At 46.1% G+C, this 19,957-nt stretch overlaps 2 protein-coding genes across 3 annotated transcripts in view; one reads left to right on the forward strand and one right to left on the reverse strand.

Moving 5' to 3' along the window:
* The window catches only part of NCSTN (nicastrin), a 37,466-nt gene extending 29,214 nt beyond the window's left edge, over positions 1 to 8,252 (reverse strand). The window contains exons 1-5 of one of the 2 annotated variants that reach the window (XM_034426329.3): positions 7,914 to 8,252; positions 6,219 to 6,323; positions 4,694 to 4,817; positions 3,017 to 3,135; positions 58 to 203 (exon numbers count right to left, since the gene is read on the reverse strand). In XM_034426329.3, the coding sequence (XP_034282220.1) occupies positions 58 to 203; positions 3,017 to 3,135; positions 4,694 to 4,817; positions 6,219 to 6,323; positions 7,914 to 8,025 (606 nt within the window). In that variant the 5' untranslated portion in view covers positions 8,026 to 8,252. The remainder of the gene's footprint in view (positions 1 to 57; positions 204 to 3,016; positions 3,136 to 4,693; positions 4,818 to 6,218; positions 6,324 to 7,913) is intronic. The other variant, XM_087881149.1, reaches the window with a different exon arrangement.
* COPA (coat protein complex I subunit alpha) overlaps positions 8,067 to 19,957 on the forward strand; it is a 53,966-nt gene continuing 42,075 nt past the window's right edge. The window contains exons 1-6 of the mRNA XM_034426328.3: positions 8,067 to 8,338; positions 11,429 to 11,542; positions 13,180 to 13,253; positions 18,416 to 18,496; positions 18,648 to 18,724; positions 19,485 to 19,594. Coding sequence (XP_034282219.1) covers positions 8,299 to 8,338; positions 11,429 to 11,542; positions 13,180 to 13,253; positions 18,416 to 18,496; positions 18,648 to 18,724; positions 19,485 to 19,594 — 496 coding nt within the window. The 5' untranslated portion in view covers positions 8,067 to 8,298. The remainder of the gene's footprint in view (positions 8,339 to 11,428; positions 11,543 to 13,179; positions 13,254 to 18,415; positions 18,497 to 18,647; positions 18,725 to 19,484; positions 19,595 to 19,957) is intronic.

Genomic DNA, 19,957 nt, shown 5'->3' on the forward strand with positions numbered 1-19,957 from the left:
TCCCCCCGTCCATCCTGCTGCAGGGAAGTTGGGCAGAGTTTCCACGAAATCCAGTACCTGCTTGATAACCTCGCTTTCGTTTCCATCTTGAAGGAGGAAGATGGGGAAGCCAAAGTCCAGGTACGAGAGGCTGTTCCCCAGGTAGTTCCACTTGGTCATGCTGCAGTGGGCGTACTCTGGGCCGTAGCTGCTGTTGTAGACCCCTGAAGGAAGGAGAGGAGAGGCAGAGGAGGGGGGTTAACCCGTGAAATCACGGTCGCCTGAAAAGCGGCTTCTGGGACAAGGAGAGCCATCTGTGCCCAGATGTGGAAATCATGGCCTGGCTCTGAGCTAGGAAGATTTCCCGAAGACTTCTCCACGTTTGACTGAAAAATTAAGTCAAGTCTCGGGGAGGGCCAGTAAAACGAATTAAAAGTCAGGGGCTGTGAAGAAAAAAGAGGAATGGGCAGAAGTGAGAGTGGAAAGGAAGTAGGAAAACTGGGAAAGGGGCAGGAATCAAAGCAAGTGGAGACCATTGAAACCAAAGCCTGCTAGTGGCACACACGGCTACAGGCATCCCTCGGAAGGCAGCAGAACCCAGAACTAAGCGAGGTTACGGTGGCAGACCTCGGGTTTACTGCATAGGAATGATAAACACCTGCTCTTCACCGGATCTTTTTTTCCCATTCTGCTTAAATTTTGTGTCTTTTATAATATTTTTATTATTATTTTTTAATATTAATAACAGGGGAAGGGAGGGAGGGAAGGAAGAGAAAGAGAGAAAGAAAAAGGAGAAAGATGGAGGAAGGAAGGAAGGGACAGGGAGGATGGAAAGGGGGAGGGAATAAGGGAAGGAAGGAGAAAGACGGAGGGAGGGAAGGAAGGGAGAGAAAGAAAAAGGAAGGAGAAAGACAGAAAGGAAGGAAAAGAGGAAGGAAAGGGGAGGGAGGAGAGATAGGGAGAAAGGAAGGAGAAGAGGAAAGGAAGGAGAAAGTGACAGGGAAGGAGGATGGAAAGGGGGAGGGAGGGAGAGAAGGAAGGAAGGAAGGAAGGAAGGAAGGAAGGAAGGAAGGAAGGAGAAAGAGACGGAGGGAGGAAGGAAATATTGTGAATCATGCTGTGTCTTCTATAGCTGGGATACTTTCCTGTGGTGTCCTTAACATTCCTCCAAATTAGTGTGACTCTATTCCTACATGCAACACCAACATCATGTGCCTTAACAATGGCGCTGTTTGTGGCCTTTCACAGCAGAGGGAGAACAAGAGCCCCCTTGTTGTTTTCTGTCTTTTTTTCCCAGGCTCACATTCCCAACTGCCTGACACTTGCCCACCAGGCTTCCTCACGCATCCCTGAGCCTCTTCTGGCATCCTAAACCTCCGCAGCCCTCCAAACAACACGAGGACAAATGGACACGGTCTTAAAAGAAATCCCCCCAAGGGTTTCTGAATGGGTTCGATTCCTCTTAGCAGCAGCAACACTTTTTCAGCCCAAATCTCTGCAAAAGAAGGACCTTTCTCACTTTCTCAGTTTAAGAATATAAAACGCCAATGAAAATAATAGGAAAGTGGCGAAAGGAAGGAGAGAGAAATGGGAAGAAGTAAAGCATCGACTTCCAAGTGTTTTTCAGCACAGTAAAATGCAGAATAGAATTATAGGCTTTTACTTTCCCAGCTTAAAGAAGACCGGCCATTTCTATAAAAGCAGATTAACAGTAAAACCCAAAGACAAATCCCCCCCCCCAATTCTGGAGCACAAAGTCCAGGAAGCAGTTTCCAGGTAGAAACGAAGCTGGGGGTCTGCTTTTCTCTAAATCAGGCAACCCTGGCAATTTTAAGACCTGTGGACTTCAATTCCCAGAATTCCTCAGCCAGCCCTGATGGCTGGGGAATTCTGGGAGCTGAAGTTCATGAACACTGGGCCCTACCTAAGAAAATGAAATTCAATGTAGAGAAAAGTAAAGTCCTACACTTAGGCAAGAAAAACCTAAAGTGCACATACAGACTGGGTGAAACCAGGCTTCAGACCAGTGACTGTGAGAGGGATCTTGGGAGTCTTAGTGGGCAATCAGCTAAATAGGAGCCAGCCGTGTGCAGCGGCAGCCAAAAAAGCCAATGCAATCCTAAATTGCATTAACTGAGGGATACAATCAAGATCAAGGGAGGTCATAATACCACTCTATAAAGCCCTAGTAAGGCCACACCTAGAGTCCTGCATCCAGTTTTGGTCACCACACTATAAAAAAGAGGTTGAGACTCTAGAAAGAGTGCAGAGAAGAGCAACCAGGATGATGAGGGGGCTGGAGGCTAAAACATACGATGAACGGTTGCAGGAACTGGGCCTGGCTAGTCCAGTGAAGAGAAGGACCAGGGGAGACAGGAGAGCATCTTCCAGTATTTGAGGGGCTGCCCCAGAGAGGAGGAAGGTGGTCAAGCTATTTTCCAAGACACCTGAAGGCCAGACAAGGAATAATGGATGGAAACTGAACAAGGAGAGATTTAACCTGGAAATAAGGAGGAATTTTCTGACAGTGAGATCAACCCATGGAAGAAAAGCTGCCTTCGGAAGTTCTGGGAGCTTCACTGGAGAGATGAACTGCCATGTCTCAGAAATGGTGTGTGTGTGTGTGTGTGGGGGTGGACTAGATGACCTCCCAGATCCCTTCCAACTCAGTTATTCTATATTCAATGGAACAGAAGTTGCCTTCAGAAGTTGTGGGAGCTTCATCATTGGAGGTTTTCAAGAAGAGATTGGACTGCCATCTGTCAGAAATGGTGTAGGGTCTCCTGCTTGAGCAGGGGTTAGACTAGATGACCTATGAGGTACCTTCTGTTAATCTAATCTAATCTAATCTAATCTAATCTAATCTAATCTAATCGTATCATTTAAAGAAAATCCATTTAAAGAAGGATTTAGAGTCATTAAGGGACCGCTCTCCTTGAGTTGGATCAGAAGTCAGCCAGCCCAGAGCCCACCCAGGGAAGGACCTGAGAGGCGAGCTGGAAGGGCCCAGAGAGACCAAAGCTGGCTTCCTCCTCACCGTAGCCATCATTGGGACACTGAAGACCAGGAGAAAAGCCTTCGGCTGGGCTGGTCTCAGAGACGGCCACGGCTACGCCTGCGATCCGAGTGCTGCCCTTCAGTTTCTCCATCACCTGCCTGTTAAAAAGAACCACGTTGTGAAAAGATATAACTGGACAGTGTTGCATGTAGTCCTTGACTTACAACAGTTCATTTTAGTGTAACTTATTCAAAGGTACAACAGCACTGGAAAAAAGGGACCTATGGCCGTTTTTCAGTTACAATTTTGGTGTCCCCCCACAGCCACGTGATCCGAATTCAGGCACTTGGTGATGGACTCATATTTATGATGGTCACTGCATCCCCTTTTGCGACCTTCTGACAAGCAAAGTCAATGGGGAAGCCAGATTCGCTTTACAACTGTGTTACTTAACAATGGCAGTGATTCACTTAACAGCGGTGGCGAGAAAAGTTGTAAAATGGGGCAAAACTCACTTAACAATGGTCTCACTCAACAACAGAAATTTTGGACTCAATTGTGGTCATAACTCGAGGACCGCCTGTATTTATCGGCTACCATAGCACCAAGGGGATGAAAGATAACAATGCAGAATTGTTTTCCATAATGTGGAATAAATCACAGGTTTCCAAGTGTATTTTCCATCTTTGACTTTTGCCCAGCAGCGTTTTCAAGGGACTGGAAAGAGAGAATTGGTGCCCACGCAGGTAGTCCTTGACTTACAGCCTGTTTAGTGACTGTTGGAAGAGCCCTGAAAAATGTGACTTATGACCGTTTTGTCACACTTAACGGCCGTTGCAGCATCCTCATGGTCACGCAATCCAAATTCGGATGCTCGGCAACTGGTGCATATTTTATGACGGTTGTCTTGTTAGCAACAGAAATGTTGGGCTTGATTGTGGTTGTAAGTCGAGGGCCACCTGTATACCCAGTTCTCACACTTACGACCTTCATAGCATTCCCCATGGTCACAGGATCAAAATTCGGACGCTTGGCAATCAGCAGGCATTCAAGGCAGCATCCCGGGGTCACGTGATCGCCACTTGCGACCTTCCCAGCCGACTTCCAACAACAAAGTCAAGGGGGGGGGGAATGGATTCGCTTAACAACCTTGTGACCTGCTTAACAACCGCAGCGGTTTGCTTAACAAAGGTGGCAAAAAAGGTGCTAAATTGGATGCGGCTCACTTCATGACCGCCTCACTTAGCAGTGGAAATTCTGGTCCCAAATGTGGGCATAAAGCAAGGACGACTTGTATCTTGTATGCTGCATCCTAAAAGGGCAGCAGCTGAACTCAACTATTCAGCGACGCCAAGCCCAGATTCATGGCTTGTATTCACCCCAAAGCGTGGCAGAGCCCAGCTAAGAAATCGGGAGAGAGCTCTATTCATTTATCGCAGGCGTCTGCTTGGAAAAGTAGAAGAACACAAAGAGAAGTTCTTCAACCAAAACAGCAGGTGCCAAGGGATAAGAAGCCATGTTTTTCTTTACAGCTGGCAAGTATCTCCTGGGGCTGAGAGGCTGAAGTCAAACGATGTGTTTGGTCACTGGGTACCAGAAGAGCATCTGGCCAGATGTTTTCTGCAGAAGCTGCAGATTCAGGGGAAAAAAAGAAAATTCGTTCTTCCCGGAATGGTGGGTTTTTTTGTGGGTGGGAAGAGGGAAATTCCCACTTACCCTGTAAAAAGCTTCCCATCCAGCAGTACCATGTAAGGGGAGTGGAGGCCATCTGACAGCACCCACTTCAGGTCAGACTCCTTCTCTGCCACGTGGATGACTCCGGTGTCTCCGAACATAGAGGCTGTGAGGAAAGAGAGGCCGAGGACATTGGGGGGGGGGGGAACAAATAACACACCCCACACCCAGAACCAGCAGCCTCTGAACTAGCAGCTCCCTCCTTCCAGAACAAGTTCTATAGCACCCAGAGCCATTTCGTGATGGAGAGGCCTCTTTTCAGGGTCCTGCAAGCTTAAGGTACTCATGTATCGCCCCACAGGGCAGTCTCCCCAAACTTGGCCAATTGTCCCCATTTAGGGGCGAAGGATAAAATAGCTGCCCTTAGTGTCTGCAAATAACCCATTTGGTTTTTGAATACAAATCCAGAAAATGAACCACGGTTGTTGGTACCACCCCTTTTATCGATGTGGCACCGTCCCAGCTATAACCCAATCACCCTCCGAGCCCCTGAATGACTAAATAAAGACTGGTTTTGTCCAGCCCCAAACAATACAGTATCTTGAAGACTTTCAGGGCAGTGGTGGAGTTCAATTTTTTTAACTACCGGTTCTGTGGGTGTGGCTTGGTGGGCGTAGCAGGGGAAGGATACAGCAAAATCTCCATTCCTTCCCCACTCTGGGGCCAGCCAGAGGTGGTATTTGCTGGTTCTCTGAACTATTCAAAATTTCCACTACCAGTTCTCCAGAACCTGTCAGAACCTGCTGGATTTCACCCGTTTCTAGGGATGACCTCTCTATCTCCACTCCTGCACCCCTCTACAAACACGCTTCTAAAAATCGGCAAATTTTCACTACAAAACATTTTACAGGTGGTTCTTGCCTTAAAAGTATTTGTTTAGCGACCATACAAAGTTACAACATCCCTGAAAAAAGTGACATGGTATCCCCCCATGTCACGCGATCAAAATTCAGATGTTTGGCAACTGGTTCATATTTATGACGGTCTCAGTGTCCCGGGGTCACGTGATCCCCTTTTGCAACCTTCTTGACAAGCAAAGTCAACGGGGAAGCCAGATTCACTTAACAACCGGCTCACTATCTTAACAACTGCAGTTGTAAAGTGCAGTTGTGCAACTTCACAACTGTGGCAAGAAAGGTCATAAAAAGAGAACAGAAGCACTGAGGTCATACATTGACTCAGTGTTTTGGAACTGTGTTGGCATGACGTAGAGCAGGGCTCTCCAACCTTGGCATCTTTAAGACTTGTGGACTTCAATTCCCAGAGTTCCTCAGCATAGCATAGTTGGCTGGAGAATTCTGGGAGTTGAAGTCCACAAGTCTTAAAGATGCCAAGGTTGGAGACCCTTGACGTAGAGGGCTCTGGGGACCAGCAAAACGGGTTTGGAGCTGCAGGTAGCCTATCTGTGTCCCATACCTGCCTGGCCTATTTACTAGATCTGGGTGTCTGGGTGACTGGGAGCCCCCCCCTCCCCCCCGCAGAAATATTCCTTCAACATAGCACTCACACTGGCAGCCTATTTGATGAGTGGCATTCAGGAGACGGACGCAGGTGGCTGTTCTGTTCAGCGGGATGTAGATTTTCGTCTCCACAGAATTGCACCAGCCTGAACCTGTACAAAAACAGTGATGGATTTAATGGGATTTTTGTGTTTTTTAGAAAAAAGAAAAAAAAGGGCCTAGAAAACAGGAATATCCTGCTCTGGTGCTGGCAAGGCAGACCAGATCGACCAAGGTTCATGCAGGCTTGGTGGATTTCAACTGCCAGCATTTACAGCAGCTGAATGCAAAGTCCAATGCCTTGCCCTAGGCCCAACTTCCATTCCTTAGTGAGTTTGAAGCAAGGAGACGGGTGGAAGGAAAGGTCCAGGCGGGGTGGAGGTGGAAGGGAAAATAGGACAGTCATGTAAAGAAAAGTATCACCAGCATAAATACATTAGTTGCAGTCATTTGGCTAAGGGAGACTTCGGCTTTAAGTCAACCATTAAACCTCGTTTCATAACTCTCTGGCTCCAAATTGAGCAATGAAGGTTTCTGAGATTCTGCCCAGATTGAAGGCATAAAACTGGAACTGAATCGGAGTGGAATTTCTTCCATGACAGAAATCATGTATCAAAACAACTGAGTGCAGTACAAATACCCCAAGTTGTGCAAGTTGTAACTGACACCAGCTGCCTTTTCCTCATTATTTACATTCTACTTAGAGTATTAAGTACAGTATTAAGACTCACTATTTACATTCTACTTACAGTATTAAGGCCATCTCTTTACAAAAAAAGAAAGTTAAACCTCAGTCTGTTACCAAGATACAAGTTTGTGCTCAACCAATTTTCCTTTATCTTCCTCCTAAGAGAAAATGAATTTTAGAGCAAAGGTCTCCAACCTTGGCAACTTTAAGACTTGTGGATTTCAACTCCCAGAGCAAAGCTGGCTGAGGAACTCTGGGAGGTGAAGTCCACAAGTCTTAAAGTTGCCAAGGTCATAGAGTACTTCCCTAAGATACTGAAGCTAGGAAACCTCTCCTCTCCCCCACTGGGTTCTTATGATGATAAATAGAAATGGAGGTGGCTCTAATCACTATCATCACCTCCCTATTACATCACAGTAAACTCCTGGGAAGAAAGGATATAATACAATAATAAAAATCATATTAAAAATGAGCCCATGTTTATAAACTTAGTAAAAATCCACATATTGCAAGGAGACCATTTGCAAATACAACAGCAAATCTGGACCCAAAAAGAAAAAAGAAAAAAAAAAAAGAAGAGGAGGGGCACTGCTAAAGACCATTATTTTTATCCCATCTTTATTAGTTTATAAGTAACTCAAGGCAGTGAACTTACTGCAGAGAATACTGTTTCATCCTTTCTCCACAATAACAACAACCCTGTGATATACCCTCCCACCCGCAACAGCCCTGCGAGGTAGGCTGGCCCGAGGGTGTGTGTGTGTGTGTGTGTGTGTGTGTGTGTGAGAGAGAGAGAGAGAGAGAGAGAGAAGGACTGGCCCAAAGTCACCGTTTGCCCCCTAGAACCAGACCCCGTAGAGACCCTCGCTCGTTGCCTTGTTCAACAGCCAGACCGCTCCGGCTGTGCATCATGGGAGCTGGAGTCCAGCCCCTCCGGAGGGCAACTGCTCCGCCACCCAGAGTTCCGGCCCTCCGGGGCCCCCCATTCCGTCCCACCAGGCCCGGGTCGCCTCACCGGGCGCCAGGGCGCACAGGACGATCCCGCGAAGGAGCCACAGCCTCGCCGCCGCCTTCATCCTCCGGCCGCTGCAAGGGGCCGCTTCCTCCTCCTCTTCAACAGCCGCCATCTTGCCGGCAACTTCCGCTTCCTCTCCGAGCGGGCTCTCTAGGGCGGCGGGCGCTTCTCTATGGTCCCGGGCGGCGGTTCTTTCCGGTTCCCGTGAGAAGAGCGTCGACTTGGCGGTCTTCCTCCTCCTCCTCCCGCTAGGGGCCGCAGAGCCGCGCCGCTCTTTCCCCGTCGCTGGTCCCTAGCCGGAAGCGGAAGTGGGGGAGTGAGAGCCGTCCCGGCAGCGGTGACGTGGAGGCGGCGGCAGCTGAGGAGGCGACGGGGCGCTGCGGAGATGCTCACCAAGTTCGAGACCAAATCAGCCCGCGTGAAAGGTAGGCCGAGCGTCCGAGGGGTGGCCTGAGCGGCGTTAGGACGGAGGTCTCCCACTGGCTTGGAAAACCGCTATGGGGGTCCCAATCAGGGCCCTGCGGGAGGGACCGTTGAACCCTGAATTAGGACTCTCCTTTTATCTTCGGGTATTCCAGGGTTTGAAGATGGGTGGACTACAACTCCCAGAATCCCCCAGCCTGCATGCTTTAAAATGGGTGGACTACAACTCCCAGAATCCCCCAGCCTGCATGCATTAAGATGGGTGGACTACAACTCCCAGAATCCTCCAGGCAGCTATGCTGCAAAAAGGGTGGACTACAACTCCCAGAATCCCCCAGCCTGCATGCATTAAGATGGGTGGACTACAACTCCCAGAATCCCTCAGCCTGCATGCTTTAAAATGGGTGGACTACAACTCCCAGAATCCCCCAGCCTGCATGCATTAAGATGGGTGGAATACAACTCCCAGAATCCTCCAGGCAGCTGAGCTGGCTGGGGGAATTCTGGGAATTGCAGTCCACCCATCTTCAAGGAGCCCAGCTGGAGAAAGACTGGGTTATTCAGGTTAAATCTCCCCGTTCCCCTCCCCAGAGGGCTCCGGAAGGCTAGCTGCAACAGAGCAATGAACAAAGCATCAAAATCATCTAAAGCAGGTTTTACAGAGGATTGGAAACCCCTAAGCTTCATGCATAGAAAGGTTTTGTGGGAGGAGGGTTTTGTAGTCAGAAGGCCGCGTTCTTGGTTGAGTTTCCCAAGGCCAAAATGTTGCTTTTGTGCATATGGATTCAATAAATGCCTAGCATGGTAAAACCTTTATTTTCGTCAATGTCTATTGCCGCTGATGTGGCAGCTTATAATGGCAAAACTATACAACCATTAAAACATTGAAAAACATTAAATAAATTAATAAAGTGTTCCTGCTTTTTTTTTTTTAATTTGATTTATATGCCGCCCTTCTCCAGAGACTCAGGGCGGCTTACAATGCGCTAAGCAATAGCCTTCATTCTTTTGTATATTTATACAAAGTCAGCTTATTGCCCCCACAAACTGGGTCCTCATTTAACCTACCTTAGAAAGGATGGAAGGCTGAGTCAACCTTGAGCCTTGGCGAGATTCGAACCTGCAGTAATTGCAGGCAGCTGTTCTTAATAACAGGGTGCATTAGACCACTGTACTACCAAGGCTCTTCTTTGACACCTGCTTCCACAGGTGTCAAAGTAGGTGGAAAGTTATGGGGATTTGGGGCATCAAACTTATCTGTAGACTGAAGACACTGTAATTTTGCAAAGATACTGTCAGCCGTCCCAACGTGCCTAGCTAGCAAGAGGCCATGGCTACAAAGAGTGTATTTTACTAAGCAAATTGGTTACAATATAGCCCAGGGATCTGCAACCTTAAATACTCAAAGAGCCATTTGGACCCCTTTCCCACAGAAAAGAAAACACCGGGAGCCACAAAACCTGGGTGGGTTTGGCCGACTCGATGTCACTCACTTCCACCAGTCACATGACACCGTAGCTACGCCTACCCAGCCAGTCATTAGAGCAGAGAACCAGTTGTTAAAAAACACCAGGAACCACAAAATCATTTTGACATATCTCTGTCTCCCCTCCCTCCCTCTCCCCCCCCTCTCTATATCTCCCTGTCTCTGCCCTGGCCGCTTCTCCATCCCCCACTGTTGCCCTTACCTTCTCAGGCCAGGCGAGGAGTGACTGGGAGGGGAAGGCGAGGGGCAGAGCCAGCCAGTGGTGGGATCACCTGACAGGGAGCCACAGCTGAGGGCCAAAGAGCCACATGTGGCTCCAGAGCCACAGGTTGCTGACCCCTGGCATAGCCTAAAGGTTCCTGCCCAAAAGCATCTGATTCACTTTTCCATTTCTCCCCCCTTAGTTATCTGTTGCTGTTAATCACATTCAGACAGATTGTTTTGGTAACAGTCCCTGGCTTGGCAGGCAAGATAGTGTTGCATTCCGTGATGTGACCTTGGAACTGTCGGTGGCTCTCGCAGGATGGCACGAGTGATTTCGATTATGACAGACTGGCATGTAGCAAAGCCTAGCTTGCAGGTTGACAAATATGCCCTGATGGAGAGTTAAAGAATTCTTATAACTGGATTCACAAACTATACGAGATCTGTTGCTCCCCACCTGACCTGTGTTGTGGGAATTCAACCTCAGTCAAGACTTGGCACAGATTGTAGGAAATGCCAGTACTGTATTAACAGATGCAAGGCTCTTAACCCGGTGTTCCTTTGGATCCAAGCTGGAAAGATAGATTAGTATCTCTTTATCTATGCATAAGAGAGGTCTCCCATGGATACAAGGTAAAAAAACCCACTTTATATACAGGTCACTTTATATAGAGTTCAAAGTTGCGTACAGATCTTGCCTCTGGCCATCTTCAGATCTTGGAGTATAGTTCTTATCAGAATGTCACATTCTTGCTTGTTATTTCAAAGAACTAGAATCATTAATCAAAGGTGCTGCTAGCTACTGAAAAAAGCTAGCAGCACCCCTCTCCTGCTCCCATCAGGTTTCTTCTCTTTCTTCATAGAAAAGTTGTATGTTTATCCTTGGCTTACCATCACTCATTTAGTGACCCCTCAAAGTTAGAACAGAGCCGCCCCCAAAGGTGCTTCTGACCTGTTTCTGATGTCCAGAGGACCTCCCCCCCCCCACTCACATAGAGAGTTACGAAGGTGCTTGACAACCAGCCTGCATTTATAGCTGTATGCATACAATTATGGTCCAATAATTATGCTTTTATGATATTTTTGCTCAAAACCAGCATTTTCTTCTGGTTTTCAGCAAAAATGGCCCATTGCAAATAATGGATTCACTTTACCATCACGACGGCCGCTTAGCAAGTCAACACTGCTGCAAAACAGGTCATTAAAAATGGGTCCAGTCATGTGACCCCACGTTGCGACCATCACAAATTACAACTCTAGTGGGAAGGCTCCATTACGATCATAAGTCAAGGACTACCCGTACTTTATATTAAATGTTGTACAGGTTTTCTGCGTGCATGTGGAAGATAAAGACAGCAGCCGACTTCCAAGTAACAAGTATTGTTTTCACCTCTGTTTTCAGGGCTGAGCTTCCACCCTAAGAGGCCTTGGATCCTCACGAGTTTGCACAATGGAGTGATCCAGCTCTGGGACTATCGGATGTGCACCCTCATTGACAAATTCGACGAACATGATGGTAAGCACTGGCTGTGTGCATGTAAGCCGGGCCGCTTGCCTGTAAAACGTGAGAGGCTGCCCTAAATTTGCCATGCAACAAATACATTGCATGTTTTGCTATTGGGGACCTCATTTTCTTTTTTCAGTAGCTTTTCAGTAGCAATATCGTTGCTTCCAATTCTCTCTTCTTCTTCTTCTTCTTTTTTTTTTTGTATTTTAATTTACTGATAATCTTTTTAGTGTAAGAAAGGAACACAAGCCAGACTCCTTATGGATTGGAATAGTACCGTATTTTTCGAAGTATAAGACACACCTACCTTTTTTAGTGAGGAAAAGAAGAAAAAGAAATCTCCTTTTGCCTCCTTCCAGCAAACAGGAAACAGCCTGCTTTACTTTCATTTTCGTTTTCAGCATAGCTTGATTAGCACAAGGAAAAAAAATCTGCTCCAGCAATTTACCTCTTTGCAGCAAGCTACAGAGCCCTGCGCAAAACAGCTGAGAGCAAAACAGCTGAGAGTTGGGAGGCCGATCCAATCAACTTGTGCTAATTAGGCTGTGCTGAAGCTGAAAGGAGCTGTTTTTTCTTGTTTGCTTGCAAAGAGGTAAACTGCTGGGAGGCAGAGGCCAAAGGATGGGGGCCACTGGGTGGGAGGGGCTACATTCGGTGTATAAGATGCACCTAAATTTTCACCCCCTTTTAGGGGGGGGAAAGGTGCGACTTATACTCCAAAAAATACGGTATATAAACTTCAGTAAATAATACTTTATAAATAAATACTTTAGCTTTTTGTTATTTTTTTTGGTATACCACTGACAACCAGAATTGATCGAACCAATGAAAAACCTAATCACAGCCCAGAGTTCTGTTTATAATAGATTTTGTTAAAAAGCCAAATTTAATAGCTCTTCTAAATTCATTAATTAAGGAAATTTATATGGGCATCTAATTCATAGTGACTCCAGACACATCCAAAAATAAAATCCCAAATACAAAACCTGATGAACCCAATGAACATAACATAATAGAGTTGTAGATAGTTAAGAGCCGTGGTGGCACAGTGGTTAGAGTGCAGTACTGCAGGCTACTGCTGCCTGCTGCTTGCAATTTGGCAGTTCGAATCTCACCAGGCTCAAGGTTGACTCAACCATCTGAGGTGGGTAAAATGAGGACCACTTAGAGAAGGCTGTAAAGCGGTTTATAAGTGTAAGTGCTATTGCTAGATAATCTGATTTTAAGAGGAACTTTTTGCAAGCTATTTTAAAGATGAAGGCTGCTCTTTGGGCCCCATAAATGACCCCACCCCCCCAGGATAGGGAGCTGACATCAGCCTGCCTTGCTGGGTCTTATTGGATGGGATCAAGTCTGGCCAAGATTGAGTCTGCAGAACTGGAGAAGTAAACTACTGTAAGCAAAGAAGACCCTGTAATAGATGAATTTCATTCTTCTTTATTGAGTTTCATTCAGCAGAGAGAAGGAGTGAGCAAGACGATGCCAGAAGAAAAGAAAAATCACAAGATCACAAAAACAAGGGGGAGAATATTACTATTGTAAGATTAAGCTAAGCAATTTTTTCCCTTCATAGAGAAAACAGTGAAAAGTTTTATCGCATCCCTTGATTCCTCGGTGACTCTGAGTATTTTATGTTTGCCTTCTAGGACCTGTCAGGGGGATCGATTTCCACAAGCAACAGCCGCTCTTCGTCTCTGGAGGGGATGACTATAAAATCAAGGTAATTTTAGGTGGGGGCAGTTGTTGGGGTTGGAATGGTTTACGAGGGGATGGAGAATTCTTTAAAAATCGGTTGAAAGAAAACAGGATGGTGGCCTGAAGAAACAGAAGCTGTGGTGGCGCAGTGGTTAGAATGCAGGATTGCAGGCTGAGTCTGCCGACTGCCAGCAGTTCGATCCTGACCGGCTCAAGGTTGACTCAGCCTTCCGTCCTTCCGAGGTGGATAAAATGAGGACTCAGATTGTTGGGGGAAATAGACTGACTCTGTAAACCACTTAGGGCTGTGAAACACTGTGAAGCGGGATATAAGTCTAAGGGCTATTGCTATTTCTGATCGACCCCCTAAGTTGACCAATTCAGCTGCTGCTTTCCCTTGAGTACAGGTAATCCTCAGTTTATAACAGTTCATTTAGTGACCATTCAAAGTTAACATTGACACTGACAAAAGTGAGATGACCATTTTTCACATGACCGTTGCTGCATCCCAATAACCATATGATCAAAATTCAGATGCTTAGCAACGGGCTCGTATTTATGACGGTTGCAGTGTCCCTGGGTCATGAGAATCCCCTTTTGCGACCTTCTGACAAAGTCAATGAGGAAGCCAGATTCACTTAATAATGGTGTTACTAACTGCAGTGGTTCGTTTAACAACTGTGGCAAGAAAGGTGGTAAAACAGGGTAAAATTCACTTACAGTCAGGTCCAGAAATATTGGGACATTGACACAATTCTAACATCTTTGGCTCTATACACCACCACAATGGAGTTGGAATGAAACAAACACAATGTGCGTTAACTGCAGACTGTCAGCTTTAATTTGAGGGTATGTACATCCAACTCAGGTGAACGGTGTAGGACTTACAGCAGTTTGTATATGTGCCTCCCACTTGTTAAGGGACCAAAAGTAATGGGACAATTGGCTTCTCAGCTGTTCCATCATGGTTCCATGATATTCCCTCAATATCCCAATTACAATGTGCAGATAAAAGGCCCGGAGTTCATTTCAAGTGTGCTATTTGCATTTGGAATCTGTTGCTGTCAACTCTCAAGATGAGATCCAAAGAGCTGTCACTATCAGTGAAGCAAGCCATCATTAGGCTGAAGAAACAAAACAAACCCATCAGAGAGATAGCAAGAACATTAGGCATGGCCAAAACGACTGTTTGAAACATTCTCAAAAAGAAGGAATGCACCGGTGAGCTCAGCAACACCAAAAGACCTGGGAGACCACGGAAAACAAGTGTGGTGGATGACCGAAGAATTCTTTCCCTGGTGAAGAAAACACCCTTCACAACAGTTGGCCAGATCAAGAACACTCTCCAGGAGGTAGGTGTATGTGTGTCGAAGTCAACAATCGAGAAGACTTCACCAGAGTGAATACAGAGGGTTCACCACAAGATGTAAACCATTGGTGAGCCTCAAAAACAGAAAGGCCAGATTAGAGTTTGCCAAACAACATCTAACAAAGCCTTCACAGTTCTGGAACAAAATCCTATGGACAGATGAGACCAAGATCAACTTGTACCAGAGGGATGGGAAGAGAAGAGTATGGAGAAGGAAAGGAATTGCTCATGATCCTAAGCATACCACCTCATCAGTGAAGTATGGTGGTGGTAGTGTCATGGCGTGGGCATGTGTGGCTGCCAATGGAACCGGTTCTCTTGTATTTATTGATGATGTGACTGCTGACAAAAGCAGCAGGATGAATTCTGAAGTGTTTCGGGCAATATTATCTGCTCACATTCAGCCAAATGCTGCAGAACTCATTGGACGGCGCTTCACAGTGCAGATGGACAATGACCCAAAGCATACTGCAAAAGCAACCAAAGAGTTTTTGAAGGGACAGAAGTGGAATGTTATGCAATGGCCAAGTCAATCACCTGACCTGAATCCCATTGAGCATGCATTTCACTTGCTGAAGACAAAACTGAAGGGAAAATGCCCCAAGAACAAGCAGGAACTGAAGACAGTTGCAGTAGAGGCCTGGCAGAGCATCACCAGGGATGAAAGCCAGCGTCTGGTGATGTCTATGCGTTCCAGACTTCAGGCTGTGATTGACTGCAAAGGATTTGCAACCAAGTATTAAGGGAAAGTTTGATTTATGATTATTATTCTGTCCCATTACTTTTGGTCCCTTAACAAGTGGGAGGCACATATACAAACTGCTGTAAGTCCTACACCGTTCACCTGAGTTGGATGTACATACCCTCAAATTAAAGCTGACAGTCTGCAGTTAACGCACATTGTGTTTGTTTCATTCCAACTCCATTGTGGTGGTGTATAGAGCCAAAGATGTTAGAATTGTGTTGATGTCCCAATATTTCTGGACCTGACTGTAGCAATCTCTTTTGCTTAGCCATGGAAATTTCATGGTCAATTGTGGTCGTAAAGCAAGGACTACCCTGTTTCCCCAAAAATAGGACATCCCCTGATAATAAGCCCAATTGGGCTTTTGAACGCATGCGCTAAAATAACCCCCCGAAAATAAGGCCTCCCCAAAAATATTTAAATACAGAGCTGGAAATCAGGTAAGATGGCAAGAGGAGCCCCATCTTGCTCCATGTGCCCCAAAATAATATAGACCTCCCCGAAAATGAGGGCAAGCACTTATTTTGGGGTTCAAAAAAATATAAGACAGGGTCTTATTTTTGGGAAAACACGGTACATGTATCCACAAAGATTGAGACAGGTATGTAAGGAGGAAGTGTAGGTAGAACATTTCTTGAGGGACTGCGTGGAATCATGTGATATCTATAATTATTTTTTGGAGTATAAGAGACACTTTTTCCCCCCTAAAAGAGGATGAAAATTTGGGTGCATCTTATACACCAAATGTAGCCAAAAACGTGAGGCACAGAGGCAGTGATGGTCTGTGGCCATCGCTGCAGCCTGGAACAGCTGATTGGGGGTATTCTGGGAGGCCGATCCAACCGCCAATCAGCTGCTTGTGCTGAATCAGGCTGCAACAATGTGCTGAAACTGACCTGGCTGTTTGCTGTTTGCTGCTTGCTGCAAGGACTCAGAGTTTGCAGCAGCAATCACCTCCAGAAAGCACACACAAGTAACTGATTCAGCAGGATTCAATAACTTCTCTTTATATATAATATACAGTTGCAAGAAAAAGTATGTGAACCCCTTGGGATTACGTGGAGTTTTGCATGAATTGGTCATAAAATGTGCTCTGAACTTCATCTAAGTCACAACAATAGAAAAACACAGTCTGCTTAAAATAATACTACACAAACATTAGATGTTGCCATGGTTTAATTGAACATAACATGTAAACATTCACAGTGCAGGGAGGAAAAAGTATGTGAACCTTTGGACTTAATAACTGGTTGACCCTCCTTTGGCAGCAATAACCTCAACCAAACGTTTCCTGTAGTTGCAGATCAGACCTGCACAACGATCTGGAGTAATTTTGGACCATTCCTCTTCACAAAACTGTTTCAGTGTAGCAATATTCTTGGGATGTCTGGTGTGAATCGCTCTCTTAAGGTCATGCCACAGCATTCCAATCGGGTTGAGGTCAGGACTCTGACTGGGCCACTCCAGAAGGTGTATTCTGTGCTGTTGAAGCCATTTTTTTGTTGAATTACTTGTATGCTTTGGGTCATTGTCCTGTTGCATCACCCATCCTCTGCGGAGCATCAGTTGGCGGACAGATGGTCGTACGTTTTCCTGCAAAATGTCTTGATAAACTCTGGAATTCATTTTCCCATCAATGACAACAATCCGTCCAGGCCCTGAGGCAGCAAAGCAGCCCCAAACCATGATGCTCCCTCCGCCATGTTTTACAGTGGGGATGAGGTTTTGATGTTGGTGTGCTGTGCCTTTTTTTCTCCACACATAGTATTGTGTGTTCTTCCCAAACAACTCAATTTTGGTTTCATCTGTCCACAGTATATTTTGCCAGTAGTGCTGTGGAACATCCAGGTGCTCTTTTGCAAACTTCAAACGTGCTGCAATATTTTTTTTGGACAGCAATGGCTTCCTCCGTGGTGTCCTCCCATGTACTCCATTCTTGTTTAATGTTTTCCTTATTGTAGATGTGTCAACAAAAATGTTAGCATGGGCCAGAGATTTCTGTAGGTCTTTAGCTGACACTCTAGGATTCTTCTTTACCTCATGAAGCATTCTGCGCTGTGCTCTTGCAGTCATTTTTACAGGACGACCACACCTAGGGAGAGTAGCAACAGTGCTAAACTTTCTCCATTTGTAGACAGTCTGTCTTACTGTGGACACATGAACATCAAGGCTTTTGGAGATACTTTTGTAACCCTTTCCAGCTTCATGCAAGTCAACAATTCTTGATCGTAGGTCTTCTGAGAGCTCTTTTCTGCGAGGCATGGTTCACATCAGACAGTGCTTCTTGAAACCAGTAAACCCAAAACAGGTGTGTGTTTTTAAAGGGCAGGACAGCTGTCAGCAACACATCCAATATCTTCACACTGATTGGAGTCAAGGTTGGCTCACTCCTGGCTCCAATTAGCTCTTGGAGAAGTCATTAGGCTAGGGACTCACATACTTTTTCCTCCCTGCACTGTGAATGTTTACATGTTATGTTCAATTAAACCATGGCAACATCTAATGTTTGTGTAGTATTATTTTAAGCAGACTGTGTTTTTCTATTGTTGTGACTTAGATGAAGTTCAGAGCACATTTTATTACCAATTCATGCAAAACTCCACGTAATCCCAAGGGGTTCACATACTTTTTCTTGCAACTGTAACACATGGGGTAAATATACAATACCAAAAGCAGGTTTTCCAACATGGTAGTAAATACAAGCAAAACACAAGCAGAGGAGAGGCGTTTCAGTTTTGAGCAGCAGACTAATTTAGAGCTCAGCACAGACTCAGAGCTGCAGAGCTAAGCCACACCCAGGCTTCTTGCTGTCTCCTTCCTTGTTGCTCACACAGCAAATCCTGTTTCAGTTTCCCAACAGCCTTCAACTCTCTCACACACTGACAGGACACTAGCCAGATGAATACCAATGAATGGTGGTAGGCAGAGGCAGATTTTTTTTTTCTCCTCCCCAAAAACTAAGGTGCGTCTTATACTCCGGAATGTCTTATACCCCGAAAAATACAGTAATTAAATAATGAAGAAACGGCAATCTAGGATTCACTCTGTTCACGTCTCTGCTTTTCTCCTCAAGGTCTGGAATTACAAACTGCGCCGTTGTCTCTTCACTCTGCTGGGGCACCTGGATTACATCCGCACCACCTTCTTTCACCACGTGAGTCCAGTTGAGGCTGCCGTCCTGTTTATGCCATTTTCTCCCTGAGCTGAGCTGCTGCGTTTCAGAAAGCACCAGAGGCTGGGAGGCTCCCTTGCTGTGGTCCTGCCTGCTGACCGAAAGAAAACTGCCTCCTGTCCCTTCTTTCTAGGAATATCCCTGGATCCTCAGTGCGTCCGATGATCAGACCATTCGGGTGTGGAACTGGCAGTCCAGAACCTGCGTTTGGTAAACTTCAGCCCCAAACAATCATTTCCAAATTAAAATTGTTTTTGTTAGGTGGTTCGCGGATGTTTCTCTTGCCCCCTCCGGCTGTTGTTGGTCAGCACATCACATGTCCTAAACAGCAGAATGGTTGTGTGAGGACTGCAGCTAGGGAGGGTGGAAATGTGTTAATACCACTTGGTAAGGCCACACCTAGAGTATTGCATCCAGTCTTGGCTGCCATAATGTAAAACGTTTGTTGAGATTCTAGAAAGAGTGCAGAGAAGAGCAACAAAGAGTGATGCTGGTGAGCCAATTGCCAAGTTCCCAAAATGCAGTCACATCACTGTCTGGGGTAGGGGGGTGGGATGCAGCCATTGTAACTCTGGGACCTGGTCATAAGTAGCTCTTAAGATATCCGTCATAACGTTGACCGACTGCTTAGCAACCAGTCAGTAAATGAGGACTGCCTCTACTACCTTAGCTTTCCTAACGCTCCTTTCCAGTGTCCAGAGCTTACCAGGTGTACGGTCTCTGACCTGCAGCTGCTTTGAAGGGAACTCCCGAGGATGTGAGGTCCTTGGTGCTCCCTGAGCTTGGTGGTTTTCATGGGCGATGTTTCCTCGTTTTGCTAATGAAACATCTGGAAGAGTACAGCCAAGATCAAAGAACACCAAGGACCCAACAGTTCAATTCTGAACTACAAAATGTTCTCTTCTATTCATGATGTTTGCCTTGAATCTCAAGAGGACCAATTGCTGCATTTTTTCCCCTTTCTGTCTAGCGTATTGACCGGACATAACCATTATGTGATGTGTGCCCAGTTCCATCCTTCCGAGGACCTGGTCGTGTCTGCCAGTTTGGACCAGACTGTGCGAGTTTGGGATATTTCTGGTGAGCTGCTCAGGTCAAGGCGGGTATCCAGCAGCGGGACTGTGCTAAGAACTGCAGTTGCTGTGAAACCAGAGCGAGACTGGAGCGAAAGAGAAACCGGAGGGGAGATTGACAGCAGGGGTATAGCAGGGCTCCCAAATTAGCTAGAGGCTGGAGTTTTACTGAACTTCCTTTCTTGACCCTGTGGGAGGGGTTGGTGAGCCCCCTCAATGTTAGGAAACTTAAATTTCTCACTGATTGTAGGATGACCGCTCTCCAATTCACGATGAAACAGATTTTAAAAAGACGGAGTGTGTGTGAAGAAGGAAATTGGAGTTCAGATGTAGAGTAAAAAAAGTGAAAAAATGGGGGTGGGCAGTCTAG

This window comes from Pantherophis guttatus, chromosome 18 (assembly GCF_059756535.1).
Source record: "Pantherophis guttatus breed Tessera chromosome 18, ASM5975653v1, whole genome shotgun sequence".
Classification (NCBI taxonomy): domain Eukaryota; kingdom Metazoa; phylum Chordata; class Lepidosauria; order Squamata; family Colubridae; genus Pantherophis; species Pantherophis guttatus.